We start from the raw sequence: 15,512 nt of genomic DNA, 5'->3' as shown, positions 1-15,512 counted from the left end.
TTACAGTGCATGAAAAAAAAGGATTGCTGATGTATGACGGCAGGGTGGGAATATGACCTGCAGCTGCAGGTGTGCAGGAAATTATATTGATATTAATTAATAAGCTTATTACACTGACACACACACACGCACACACACGCACACACACACACACACACACACACACACACACACACACACACACACACACACACATGTGCACCTTATGCCATTTTCCTGCAAATGGAGCTGTCCACACTCATACTGATTCTCTGGTGGACAATGTTGCTGAATGGTGACAGCTGGTTAACCAGCTGGAACCGGGCCAGCCTCATCAATGTAACTTCCACTAACACACACATCAGCTACAATTTATCAATTTGGAGTCAGCACAAATATGAGCTGGAAAAAAAAATGCTATTGAACTCCTTTGCTCACAAATATATGTGTAAGTCTGATAGTAATGCTAGTCATGTCCTGACCCCAGATACATTTCTGGATCCACATTTGTCACAGTCTGTTATCTTCACGTTAGGTCTAAGCTGAATTACAGCAGGTTCTAGTTTTATTTATCATTAATTCGAACAACCAACTTGACCTACAAAGATGTGAATGTGACTGCAGCTGTAAAATACGACTGTGCACTACAAATTAGCAATGATACTGTTAGATGTGGTGGAAATGGAGAAAGTACCTTTGTCAGCTACGCACGAGATCCAACAAAACTAGCTAAATCTAAACTTCAAACTTAATCAAATTTTCCGTTACATTGATAGAAAGAGAACTAAAACAAAAAATTAAATGAGATCACCTGGCTGGCTAATCTCAGTTCTGCACAAGCCAACGCTAGAATTTCAAATATGAGACAGGTCCTATTTAATTCTTTAATATAGTTGTGTCTTTTAAAGTGGACGGATGAAAGTCATTGATGATTCAACTGTTAGTGATGTATTAGTCTGCTGCAAAAGTCAGCTGACTTATAAAATGCAATGGGGCAATAGGTTTTCCTATACGAAAGAGAGGTGCATTGGACTTTGTTGCTGGGTTAATGCCTGTGACATTCCAGCTCGGTTGATACTCCATGGTTGACGAAATTCTTGGCAGTGTGCTTCTCAAACAGTGATGGGAGCTGACCTTTCTGTTCCTCTCTTCAAACAAAATGCCCTTTAAGATGCTTCTGACTCTGCATAATTCATAGAGCGTGCCCTTCACATAAGTTGCCGAGGCTGCGGATCCTCTGTCGTCCGACAGCCATGCAGCAGACAACATCAACATTGGGATGTTGACTGGGGAGGGCAAGTTTTGCTGATCACGCTTTAGCTCGCCAGTATGCAAATCTCCAAATTTCAATGTTCAGTGTGTTCTCTCCATGAAATGAATGCTGAATACAAACAAACACAAAAAACCCCAATGCTTGTTGGGAGAAAAAATGGATTGGATTCAGCTTGGCATATCGGTATGCTTGAGGCAAAGGAATTAATTTCGTGTTCTGACATAGCGACAAAGGTGCACTTGCATGAAAAATATCATAAAACATTGCAATGATAACAAAGAGAGTCCAGTTAAATAGATATGTCATTTATTATGAATGACATTAGATCTGCTGCTTGGCAGCAAGAAGGTCCCTGGTTCAATCCTGACAAGGGGCATTTTGTGAGGAGTTGGCATGATTTCCCCATGTCTGTGGCATTTTATTGGAGACCCTAAATTGCCCAGATGAGTAAATGTCTTTTTACTTGCCCCTGCGACTGACTGATTGGCAACAGGTCCAGGGTGAATCCCACCTCTCAGTGACCCCTGCTAGTACAGGATAAGCGGTATAGGTAATGAATGAATGAATTAACTTCTTGTGACTGGTGATATTGGAAAAGCTTATAAAATACTGTGAATTCGATCAATGACTAAAAGTGGAAAGAAAACTTAAAGCTACAGGACACAGATGTTCTGATGATGAATACTACGGCATACCGTATAACCTCCATATCCATTCTGCAGTAGCACCAGCACCCTCCGTTGTGCACTGATTTAGTCAGTAGTTATGGTGGAAAGAGAGTGAGAAGCACTTGCAAAGGAAGTTAAATAATCTGCAGCCATGTGATCTCATAAATAAGGTTATGAGCATAATCGAAGTATCGTTGGTTGGGAAACCTTGTTTGTCCCCAACCTTCACCCTGGATTGGTTGCCAGTTTATGTCGGGGCCACATAAAGAGAGAAAACAACCATTCACTCTCCCATTCACACATCTGGGCAATTTTTCCAATTTCCCCATTACCATTCCACATGATTATGGATCGTGGGGGGACATCGGAGCTTCCCGGACCAAATGGTCGACCCCAGTGGTGGGGTCATGGAATAACATGATTAGGTGGTTTTCTTATTTAACTAACTCTCATATTTTATACTTTACCACAAACAGGTTATTTTCCTGGAACTCCACAATATAATTGGAGACAAAAAAAGAGTAGAGTCAAAAGGAAAAGCCTCTGAAGGGAAGGAGAGTGCAACTGAGCCTCATCCCGAGTCCAGCCTTTGGCTATCTCATTGTTGGCCTTTCCACTCTGTCAACCTATCGTGGAGCGTCACTGTGTCTGTGAAGGTTCAACTGGGGCTGGGGGTATATTGTACATCTGCACGGCTCGAACCATCTTCCAACTGGGCAAAAAAGGCTATCCATTAAAAGCCCCCCCGCCTGCTCCACGCTTTGTAAGATCCCCTGCCTGCAGGGCCTCCTCCACCTCTCTTCAACTCTTCCATCCATTTCCAAGATGCGAATCACTAGCCCTCTGCCCGGAGGCAAAAGCAGTCTTTGTCTCCCTATCATGGCTCTTCCTGCGGTCAAACTTTTTATGCTAACATCTCTGTAATATTCCAGATTAATTATTCAGTCGCTTCTAGTCTATGAATATAAATCCTTTATGTCTATTCTGCTACACTAGTTCAATTAAGCAATTGGATATGAATTTATATGGAAAGATGACAGATGATGGTGCAAGAGACCTCCTGTCTATTTGAAATATTAATGCAATCCAACAAGTCCACACAGACACATACACGCTAAATATACATTAAAAAACGATTCATAGGACTAATGTCCTTCCTTTCTGAAAATTCAAAAGGAGCCCTTTGTTTTCAGAAAAACTGAATACAATGAAAAATCCCTAAACCTATGACTTGAGACTACCAAGGGGTTCATTTAGCAGGCTTTTCTCCAATCTGTTTCAGGGGATAATTCAGATTTAGACACAGTGGTGAGGTACTAAAATACTGAGGAAATTGGTGAAAGATACTGGGATAATTATCATATATCATGACTTTAAGCTTTGACTGAAAAGCAAAAATGATAACGAAAGTATCTTTTGATCATCACTTTTTACCCTTACTAAAAACATTGGAAAAAACATAAAAATGCTTGCTTTTAGAGTACAATGCAAAGTGCAATCACTTCATTTTTAAGCTGCTAGTTGAAAGGAGCTGCAATGATTTTTAGATAATTAATTATCTCTTAAATATTTGTACAATAGCAAGGGGCTTATATTTCAAGAATTTATCTTACTGAGACTGAGTCCTGTAATTTTTTTTCCAAGAAGAATACCACAAAGGTTTCCTGCCCAGCTTTTACTCTGTACTTCCAACAGTTTGACAGCACATACAGCTGAAAAAAGGGAAAAAAAAACCAAACTGAACTTAATTAATTGCTTCTCATCTAAACTCAGATTGGATTGAGGTCTGAATTTCAATATTTCCAAGCAACACTTCTGACTTCACAAACCATCATTGTGAATATTCAGCTGTAGAAAAGAGTGGCTCCAGTGTGTGGTGACAAATGCAAGACTCCCATCATCCACACACACACACGCGCACACACACACTCACACACACACACACACACACACACACACACACACACACACACACACACACACACATACACACGCTCACCAGGAATATCCTCTCCAGCTGGTCCTGAATGTCTTTCATCCCAGGAAAGGCAGCAACTCCTTGGATCATCTCGATGAAAATGCAGCCCACTCCCCTACAAGACAAACACATAAGATACAAGCAAACCAGTCATAAATAAGATTACACGTGAAGGGTCGTCAGTTATTGTAACTGTCATTATAAAATAATAATTGTAATGACATTGTTGTACTTTAAAACAATATTTCCATTTTGTTCTTTTTTTTATTTCCTCAAAATAATTCTAATTGGCAATTTGGTTGCAGACAGGCCCCTGAGAGTTGCTGCAAGACCAAGAAAGACAAACATCAAGTTGAAAATATGAAGAAATTGTAGAGGAGGGTGTCTGCGTGTGTACGTGTGTGTGTGTGTGTGTGTGTGTGTGTGTGTGTGTGTGTGTTGTCAGTGCTCGTTTGTCAGAGGGGTTTTGTTTCTTGACAGATTCACTGTCTGGTTCGGTGCACGCTTGTCTGAGCGGAACCCCCCGACGAAGCAGGCAAAGGGAGGCTGATGATTCGCCGAGGTCTTCGGTGCTAGCAGAATCTCTGATCCACGCCATCCATCGCTTACAAAGGAATAATGATTGCGGCATCTTTAAATTAAATGCGTCGGCTGAAACGTCCAAAAATGTCTGTTTTGCTTTAAGAAAGAAAGTATTTGTGTTGATCTGATGGAACAACACAATCTATACATTGAATTAAGGCATTGCAACACCTTCTTGAGGGCAATTTGTCTACATAACTTACATGAGCTTTTGGAGTTTATTGTCTCTGTACTATTAAATCATGCGAGGGCTGATCTAACTGTCATGTAAATACTTTGGTATCATTTCCTGAATCAAGCATAAACAAATGAGAAAATAAATAAGTAATGCACTACTTGACACGCTTTACATATGCAGAAAACTGGCCCTACAACTTGCATCTTATATGTAAGATTGGTAATAAATACAGTATATGTATATATACATGTATATGTTAACATATACGTGTATATGTACACTCACACACGCACACACATACACACACACACACCAACAAATAAATACATGTAATAATGAGGATGTTGATGTTGGTGCTGAAACAAAAATAATTACATGCAAATGTTGTAACTATTCCGTTGCCATGCGCTACATCATTGCTGCAATTATGACAAGTGGCCTTCTGATATTTTCTCCAGGCGTGAGACTAATGGCCTTTTTAAAGACATAATGTCCATGCTGGACAATTGTCGTATTGAGCTGATTTTGCCATTTGCCTAATCCAGATAGGCACTGAAATTCAATTTTTCTGAATTCCTCTTTATACTTTTATTCAATAAATGATTGTTTTGAATTGTTAATGCGGAATTACATTTAGTTATGAAAGTTTTAATTTTTTTTATTTTGTTATGTATGTATTTATTTATACAAAAATCTGAGAGAATACTGTAGCACAGTTTAGTTTTCCATTTATTCTTATGTTGGCACTAATCTTATGTTTGTTTTTTTGAAACATTAACTTCTCAGCGGTCATAAACCAACAATAAGTAGGACAAGTCACCCGGACGTGGATGACTGAGAACCTCCACAGACCATAAGTAGAAAGCTCTCTAACAGCAGAATTGTGTAACAGACCATTAAATCGCTGCCATTTCTTTTGATCACCTGCATAACCAGATGCTGTTTCTTTCCTTTATTTTTTTTTTTACTTTAATTTATTTTCACACATTGATTGTGTGCAAATGATTGTGAGTATATGCAAGTATGTACAAGTACTTACCTATTCATTGGTATATACATAGATGCATATTAATATACATTGTAAATGAAATTGTATGGCATCAACACTGGCAAAGTAAATTATTGTTTGTCTTTGTTTTTTGTCTGAAACTTTTTATCTTTTTTTTCAGAATAACAATGAAGCATTCAACACAACAATCCAGCCTAATCCAGCGGTGAAATTCAATTCCTGTGACATTTGTTTCATTCTTTCTTTACTTAACAACCAGGAGTGTCCTGGTGGTGTCACTTGTGTTCTGTGGTTGTGGCCGCCCGCGCCTTCGGTTAAGTGTTTTATAATCGCTGTTCTGGTAATTAGGGGCTTGTGTTGGAGGTACTTTGACTGTAGGATGTCGGTAAATCAGTCAGTCCCAGAGACCAGCTGCGCTCCTTTAGTTTAGCACACAGTCAATTAGCCTCAGTAAATAGAGGCCTGTTTGTTCGCAGACAGTTAATGAACCTCCCTTTGGCAGCAGACTTGACGGGTAAGACGTTTGTAATGCGATTCTGCAACGGACGGAGAGATAACTGCTGCTCTCAGCCGGTTTTGCTGCCATCTTTTAAGACATTCAGACATTTTGTGAAATTGGTGTTCTTGAAAAATCTACCTGCAGTTTGTCCAAGGTGAACGGACTATAAAAGGAACAGTATGCCCGAGTACTGTTCCTTTCATACACTTTTTTCCTTTTAGACACAATGTGGTTTTTTGACTTGAAATATAAAGAAGCAGACATTGATTTTCTTTCACAAAACAGCTTGGTATTTTGTAACGTAAAATCAGCGCGTGATGACATAAAAGCAAGATTTTACAAAATTTGCAGCCAGTTTGCAGAGAAGGGTAAGGGCACTCCTGCCCTGCATCCCATTCTCCCTCCTGTCAGAAAGCAACCTGCACCCTTTGGTTTGTCTTGATGGGTTCTTGTCACGGTGGAAGACGGATCTGCGCAACCTTTGGGAGCTCCGTCACGGAAGAGCGATTACTATGTGGACTGAAGTGTGTCTCCTTGTGTATGTGTGTTTCTGTGTGCGTGTGTGTGTATGTTTCAGAGTATCACAGTAGGATGGAGCAACAATCTATGGATTTGCCACCTGCAAATACCCCTGACACAGTCATACCATCCGCTTCCTTTCCGGACCCCAAAACCCCCCCTCCCACCCGGTCTCTAATTGGGTGTTAAACAGTGCAGCTGGGCTTCATGAGATCCATCCAAACCATTGTAAACAATACTGGTGGCCAGAAGCATCTGGTTATGTGTGTGTTGTGCAATTTAAATTTTCTACCCATTCATCTCACTAGATATCATTACTGATCACATTTCAGCAGATTTGCAAAAGAATTTTAGAGTTTGAGAAAAACGGTGTCACCGCTGCGTCATACTAGTCCATGCGGTCCTTTTAGTGATTCGCTATCTCTGTTTTAGTTAAAAAAAAGCCACAATTTGAGGTTATTTTGCTGACAAAGGGCCCTAGAGAAATGTTCATATTTATGTATGTATGTATAGGCATGTGTGTATTCAACCAGTTTTAAAATGTAGTAATTAATGTTAATTTTTGGTGGTTCTTATATTGCAGGAGTTGGCTTCACATTAGGATTATCAAGAACTTGCCTTAAAAGAGCATGAGAAATGAATAATAAACTTACAAAATGACAATAAAATGAACCCCCCCAAAAATACTTATGAGAGAAAAAAAACAGAGCAAGTGGAATGCATATAATTTGTTACAAAAAATTTCACACATCAATTCTACTACTACTGCTACTAATACTACTACTACTGTGTATAATAATCATCACATTAAAAGGAATATTAATAATTATAATAATATTTCCACTAATATTTCTACAATAATAGCAATTATAATAATAACAATAATCATTAATCACATAATTTTGTACATAAAAGAAAATAATTATCCATATATAGCACTATATTTATGAGAGATGGTTGCCAGGCTGTTCATTCAGCTAAAATGTTTTTTTTGTTGTGGTTGTTTCTAATGTTGACTGAAATTTTCATTCCAAAACAAGCAAGTAATGTAAGTCCTAAAAGAGCATAATGATTCATATATTCATATCCAGATCAAGAGCTGCTCTATCTGGATGATAGAAAAGTATGAGAGTAATTATTGAGCGCTCGGTGTGTGTGGGAAGAGGGATGCGATAGGTGAAGGTTGACCAAGAAGCCTAAAAATACTCTTCAAAGAACCCAAGATGAAAAACAACAATAAGAGCAGTGTACTGCGGGGAGAAGGGATACAGCTCTTATTGATAACACTGATTTTCACCCACTAAATGATTTATGAGAAAAATTAAACGAGGGGTAGGCGACTCAGACTGTATTATTACCCACCACATGTCCAAGCAGGTGGAGTAATCTGTGGATCCCAGCAGGACATCTGGGGGTCGATACCATAGGGTCACCACCTCGTTGGAGTATGTGTGGCTCGGGACTGACTTGGCCCTGGCCAGTCCTGAAGAGGAGGGGAGAGAAAAACAAACCAAAGTCTCAGAGAGCATTATCAATGGATAACCTTGACCTGACCCCTGAAACCTGGAAGATATCAGCCAGACTAACTTTAATGTTATTGTCATTGGCAAAGATGAAAAAGATGGTCAGATAAAATGACCTGGAAAATACATATAGACTTTAAGGAACAAAATATCCCCACTTTAAATTCAAATAGGTTGTTCACCCATATGATTTTTTTTCAGGGAGTTGACACAGTGAATATGACAACACATCAACCATGGCGGGGCTTGTTTTGTATCTCTGTTCAAGATAGAGGTCTTCCAATTTCAGAGCATAACATTCTCATTTCTTCTTCAAATGGCATGATGCACACACCCTTCTAAAAAACAAAAGCCTCAGATTTGCTCTGCTCGAGCACGGGAGTTTCTGCACTCACACTCGGAGTGATTGTCCGTTCTGCCTCCGCGACACTTCTTCATGGCTATCCACGCAACAACTTTGGCAGTGCCAAAATCCCGAGATTGTCTTTCAAATGGAAACTTGATGGAAAATCTTAAGGTTCATTGAGAAACAGGGGGAAACCAAAGAATCGACAGGAATGGCCTCCTCTCATGGAATGATGGTTGATCCCAAGTGACCCCTACCACTTTTCCCTACTTTTACTTTGAAATAATCCTTATTATGACAACACGTAAAGGTGCTACATCTTTACATTAAGCATTTCTCCAGGGTTTAAATCAGAGAATGGGTTTCTGTGATTGTACCAATTTTTTTTACAGCGGTGTTCAAACATTTATCGCGTGTGTGCTGCGGCAACACAAACCCAGCCTGGTGTTCACTAACTACTCCCTAATGGCAGCTGATGCTTAAGAGAGCAGATGCAAACTTTAATGACTGCTTTGTTACTCCCCCAGTGGTTGGAGGCCTTAATTAAAGTGTTCAGCTTGGTAAAAAAAAAAAGGACTTGTGTCCTGCTTCCTTATTGTTTGTGCGTTGGAGGAGGACAGGAAAGTTTCAGGCTGCGCTGCTGGCATTTCAAAAATTTCAGCCTGACAAAAATACACATTTGAAGTAAAATCTTCATTCAAAATATCTCATGTTTTATAGGTAGCGGATAGTTCACTTTTTCCCACAAAATACATATTTGTTGAGCAGCCATTTTTTAACAAACCATGAGCAAACATGCTTATTTCATTGCTGTTTGCATCTGTGTTTGTATTATTTTAAAGGTCTAATAGACTTTACTGTTGACAGAAGTATTTTGTAATTGTGTAATTTATTTTTTTTTATCTTTTTTTATCTTTTTAAATACAAGGAGATCTTTTTTAAATACCAGGGGATCCCCTGAAGTGTAAGCTATGCCAAAAAAATTAAGCCTGCAAAGCACTGGAATTACAATGCATCCCAACATGCTATTTAAATACAAAGAACAAAAAAGACACTGCTAGCATGAAGTACTTGCACAGCAGGGTGTCACTGCAGTCCTGCCTGTGGATTACTCAAGATGCTGCTCTGTGGGACCGTACCATTTTTTTCAGTTTTTGTATGAAAATCTATAATCAGATGAGATATTTGAGATATTATACTTTCTGTCATCTGCTCGTAGGAGTGTTCTTGCGGTACCTCAACAACACCCACCTGTCCACATCTCATACAAGTGTAGGGAGCACATCAGCACTCATAACGTCAATGTTAAAGTCAATTTGGAAAGTGGTGCTACAACAGATGGTATGAAATGTGTCATTTCCTGGATTTTTTTGTAGTTGCTCTGCAAATCTGAAAATGAAGCGAGCTTAATTTAGCCAAAAAAACACTGATATATAAAATAAAAAACACAAAACTTCAGGATGCCCTTTCTGCTCAAAAGTGCTACAAACATTATGTGTTCGCCATTCATTTTTTGCCTCATTTTTTGTTTTTAATTTCATATTACCACAACACAAAAATGATTTTGCAGGGCAGAAAAAATAATCCCACTTAACTATACATTGTCGGTTTAAGAACAGCTGGATAAACAGTATATGAAGATGTTGGTTAGAATGTCAGTTTTCATGTGCTTTGACATTTTATATTACCTTGTACAGATTTAATGTAAACACTGACACCTGACTTTCCACGTCACCCTGCCCAGTAACACACAAACACACACGCATAAGCACACACACACACACACCTTCATCCATGTTGTGTTTCACCACATGCTCTGCCATTCAGGTCCAGGTGGTCACACAGATGAAGGTCATGTGTGAATTATATATGACTGTCGCACACACACATAACGCTGGCAATCAGAACCAGAAACAAGGCAGACTGAACAAGAGAAGCGGGACCAAAATAGCTGGTTCCCAAGAGAATCAGCCCACTGTTTATTTGAAGCTCCATTGAATTTTGACGCCAGTTTTGCAGCTTTCTCTCCTCTTGCTGTCCTGCCAGACACGACTGCAAATACTGTGCAATCGATGTAAAAAAAAAATTAAAAATTACAAGAAAATTAAATATAATTATAAAATGAAATAAAATAAAATAAACAAAATAAAATAAAATGAACCACGTCTTTGAGTATTAGTATAAGCTACAAATTTCTGAAGTTTATAAATTCATTGTTACAAGTGCAACAAATCCATCAATGAAACAACAGCAGAACATAAAACTGAAAAATAGAAAAAAATACAATAAAATTAACAATAACATTAATATATGGTATGGTTCTTCTACCCGTTGCTCCTGCTAATGTCCCTGTCTCTTTTTCAAACATGAACATCTAATTCAAATATACACATAGATAATGTTCAATAATCACTGATAATAATCGCCACTGATCCAGGGGCAGTTCATGATAATTATTTCACAATAAGACAACTTGAACTGAGTTGAGCTGCTTGTGTACCCAGACATGTTCAAATTAAAAATGAGACAATCACATAAAAGCATAAAAAAACAAAAGGAAAGAAAAAGACTTGTGACAAGAATGGCTGGTTTCTAAGTTGCTGGAGTAGAAGAAGATATAAACATCAAAAAGGGTGTTCTTGAAGGCTGTTTTCCACACTACTGCTGTAATATAGCATGTTTCCCATATGAGCAAACACATATTGTTAATGCATTAATGTTGCTGATGTTGAGTGACCCCCCCTTCACTCCCACACACACACAAACACACACACACATATTGCCAGCCTCAATTCATGTAATGGACTTAAAAAGACCATCTGCAGGCTTCGAAAAACTCCACATAAGTATGCACACACAGCGAAACACACAGAGACACACAGGCTCTAGTACCGTTGCAACGTCCTCTGTGAAACAGCACCCTCGGGAGGAACAAGCGATCTGCTCTGGATTGTCTCCTTCCAGGTCCACTCCCTACGCATCATTTTCACACCAGCTGTTGGTTTGCCCGCTCGAGCATTGGGTCATAACTATGATCCTTTTGCACAAACAAAATATCTGTTCAATTCGCCATAATCCAACAATCCCAGCCGAACATTAAATAGGACATCCGTTCACTAGCTGCCCTGTTCACAGTCATCTGTCAATTCATTGAGGTCTGCCTCAATTTGCCTCAGAATTATGCCACTTTAGCATGAAACACAATATATATACAACGACATACTTGACATATTTGAAACCATAAAATGTATTTAATAAAAAGTCAGACGGATTAAAGTATCTGGTCAAGTCAGGGTTTTGCTGTCTGACACCATTCGTTGTAAAACTGCAAAGATGACAGAGTTCAGCAGCAAAGAAGTAACATTGAATTGAATTTCAAAAGGCAGATAACACCCTTTTTCCCCCACCACAGAGCTCTGGATTAAGTTATTACATGGTAACAATGTAAACCATGGAGTTTGAATGAAAGAAAATTGAAATAAACCCAAAAAATGTTTCTGCTTTTGTGAGTACAGGTAGCTATCAATCAATTTATTTGAAGATAAAATTGATTCGATATGTTGTCGATATGTTACCACAACAAATCCCCATATTAGTAAATCAGTGCAAAACAATCATTGCATTATGTGCAGCTATTTATAAGACTGTAAATACACCCAAGCAACACTGGTATTATTAGTGTTTCAACACATCTCGAGGGACCCTCAATTTTCACACTTTCACACTGTTTTTTTTGAATGAATAAAAAAAGGAATCCAAATATAATCGTTCATAACATAAAAGACGAAGAAAACATACGCTTTTTTTAGCTTATGTTACCAACAGGGAAGGGACGGATTACCTGTCTAAAATGGATTATGTATTTGGAAGTGGTGGACAGATTTATTTAAGTATAGAGATAGAGACATCGATTACTTTCTGAATACGCCCACTCCTACTACTACTACTACAAAAAAGCACCTATACATACAGTTCCATTGGTCTCAATAGTTGTCACCCTGTTGTGGAACAGGGGCTCTGAGAAGACTCATTTATGTGGTGGTGGTTGTGCCGTTCATTAAAAAAAGGGGAATAAATCCTCAGAGAAGCAATTTGGCAACTACGGCTGGTGGGTCATCAGCTGCTGTTGTCAACCAACCCCAGATGAATATAACATGTAGATAGCTTGCTACTCATCATCGGCACACATGTCCACTCAGCTTCAGAGGTCTCACTCTGACCAAAGACATCGACTCAGACAATCTTTTACTCACATCCCCAGTGAATTTGTCTGAGCGCTGCCTCTGAGACCACCTATCCAACTTCAAACTACCATTAAATTTAATTTCAATGTCGTGCAGTCACACTGTATTTTCAGTCTTTCGCAGCAAAAATGCGAGTTGCTGTCAAGCTGTGTTTTCATATTCTTCTTGAATTCTTCACAAAATTGGGACTGTTCTAAGCCATGTCAAATATTAAAATATCACATATGAACCTTGGAGATGATTGAGTGGTTGTAGTAGCCACAGGGGTAGCAGCAGTCAAAGCAGTGTTACAAGGTATTTAATTGTTGTAAATTACAATTTGTTATGCAGTTAGATTGGCATTAAATAAATTAAAAAGAATAACTAAAATGGTATAATATTTTATCTGTGCATTTATATATATATACACACACGTGTGTGTGTATATATACATATAAACCTGTGTGTTTTTTATACATATATGTATACATATATGTATATAAGCGGATATGGAGAATAGGGTTTGGGGGAGAATCCTGATACAGTTCTATTTAGACGGATAGATAGATAGATAGATAGATAGATAGATAGATAGATAGATAGATAGATAGATAGATAGATAGATAGATAGATAGATAGATAGATAGATAGATAGATAGATAGATAGATAGATAGATAGATAGATAGACAGACAGATAGATAGGTAGATAGATAGATAGATAGATGACTGAGTTCCTTTGGCGCATGCAGGACACTGTTAAGGACCTTCACTGTGGCGGCATATGCACTGCCCGATGGCCCTTCATTCCATCGTGATGTTCAACACCACAGCACATAAACATTTTTGCCGTATGTAGCACAGTGCTGATGCTGCTAGTGGGCATCCCAAGATACTCTTTTCTTTTTGCACTACCCAACTACCACCATCCCTATTTTGCATTACCTCCAATTACAATGCATTTCTTTCGTTTTTCTCATAATTTTTTTTGTTATTTCTGCTTTTTATACTGTTGATTACCGTAATTTCCAGACGATAAGCCGCAACTTATTTCACTTAAACAACGATACGGCTAATATATGGATTTTTTGGGGGGGAGCTAACAAGCTTCACGCTGCTAAAACACTTATCCTCGTCACATTGGACCAATGAAATGACCGGGAAATTCTCAGTCCGTTCAACTCCTACACCGAAGAAGACGACTGACAATTTTAGCCCGCAGGAGGAAGCCCAAGATAGCGTAGCCAGTGTGGCTTATATTGAGGTACACTCATTAGTCTGGAAATTACGGTATATATTTTTTTTCCATTGCTAAGAGACAGACAGATAGATAGAGATATGCTTCTGGATGCTCAAAATTTAGTTTTTTAATTGGTTACAAAGACTACATTTCTTAAGGGGCCGGTACATCCTCCACTTAATTCTATTGGATATCAGCCTGGTTGTTGGGTCATCCAGCTAGCAGAACCCTGTTATTTGTCTGAGCTGCCCAAAAATGTATTTTTTCACAGCCCGTTTCCAACATCTCTACAACTGGGATGTTTTTTTTTTGTAAGTCATCCCACAAATAGATGAAAAAAAGGTTCAGCCACTCCTCTTTAACATCCTTAGTGATGATGGTAATAATAAACCAACATTTGTTAGCTCTTTACCATTTCCCATCTTTCAACTCTTTCCCCTTTGTTTCCTCCATCACTTCCTCCTCATGTTAAAACCCTCAACCCCTCCTTTGTTGACACTCTACCCCCATATCGCTCTTCAGCCCAGCCAAAGCCTCAGCTGTTGTCCGGTTGTATCCCTGCTGCCATGGCTGGGAGCATATAGACACACACACACACACACGGACACAGACAAACACACACACACGGACACAGACAACACACTCTCTCTCTCATCTGGTCTCCCCCTGGCAAATGCTGATTTTGTGTTTTGTGCATGTTGTCTGAGGACTGCTCTGGCGACAGACTAATGGGCCGGGGATTTTCATTCTCGCTCATTTGCTTTTTTCCCCATTATTTTCATCCTCTCATTTCTCTCGCAGTAATTTTTTTTCATTCACTTATACAAGGTTTGAATTATTGATGCAGCTGCTGCATCCCTCCCCCACCCACCCCCTCATCTGCCAGCCCCTAGGAGTGGGGAAGCATAACATAGAAAAATAAAAGCGATGGACAATTACACAGATGGGTGTATGTATGTTTAGTAATCAGAGTAATACTGGAAAAGCGCTCACCTCTCATCACTGTGTGTCCTTCACAAATTTGAGATATAGTTTTTGCCTTGGGGATATTTAAAAAGTACGAATTTTAAAAGATAAAAATTTCCTGTTTTCCTGTCAAAAACAGAGGTTCTCTGTCATCCAGGTCATCCAAACATTATCAACATTTTTGTAAAAGCCTCTTGATTTAGCCTGCCACATGTCTTATTTAATATTTTTAGACTGCTAAATTAACTTCCAAGTCACTCCTCTGTCACAATGCAACGACGACATGACATATCACCTGTTTTCCACAGATTGACAACCCTTCAAATCCATATTCAAAGCCATTTTGAGTTAAATACATCAGCACATGGGGGTGCAGCTCAGCATTAGTGCAGGACCGCTGCAAACAGAAACCGAAACCAATCTGGGCAGCCAGCAACATCTTTGATTGTCTACATCTAATGAAAAATGCACGGTGAACAGCTGACATTGAGAGGGTGGAGTGACAAACATGATTTGTGACATTCTAAATAT

General features: G+C 38.9%; 1 protein-coding gene across 3 annotated transcripts in view; it reads right to left on the bottom strand.

Annotated features, from left to right (window-relative positions):
* cdk14 (cyclin dependent kinase 14) overlaps positions 1-15,512 on the bottom strand; it is a 166,510-nt gene that overhangs the window by 75,292 nt on the left and 75,706 nt on the right. For all 3 annotated transcript variants that reach the window (XM_086154908.1, XM_086154906.1, XM_086154907.1), the window contains 2 exons: positions 8,048-8,168; positions 3,920-4,013 (listed from right to left, as the gene is read on the bottom strand). In XM_086154908.1, coding sequence (XP_086011034.1) covers positions 3,920-4,013; positions 8,048-8,168 — 215 coding nt within the window. The remainder of the gene's footprint in view (positions 1-3,919; positions 4,014-8,047; positions 8,169-15,512) is intronic.

This window comes from Fistularia commersonii, chromosome 11 (assembly GCF_037954325.1).
Source record: "Fistularia commersonii isolate RoL2024-O1a breed Wild chromosome 11, RoL_Fcom_v1.0, whole genome shotgun sequence".
Classification (NCBI taxonomy): domain Eukaryota; kingdom Metazoa; phylum Chordata; class Actinopteri; order Syngnathiformes; family Fistulariidae; genus Fistularia; species Fistularia commersonii.
This window is presented reverse-complemented; position numbering and strand designations above follow the sequence as displayed.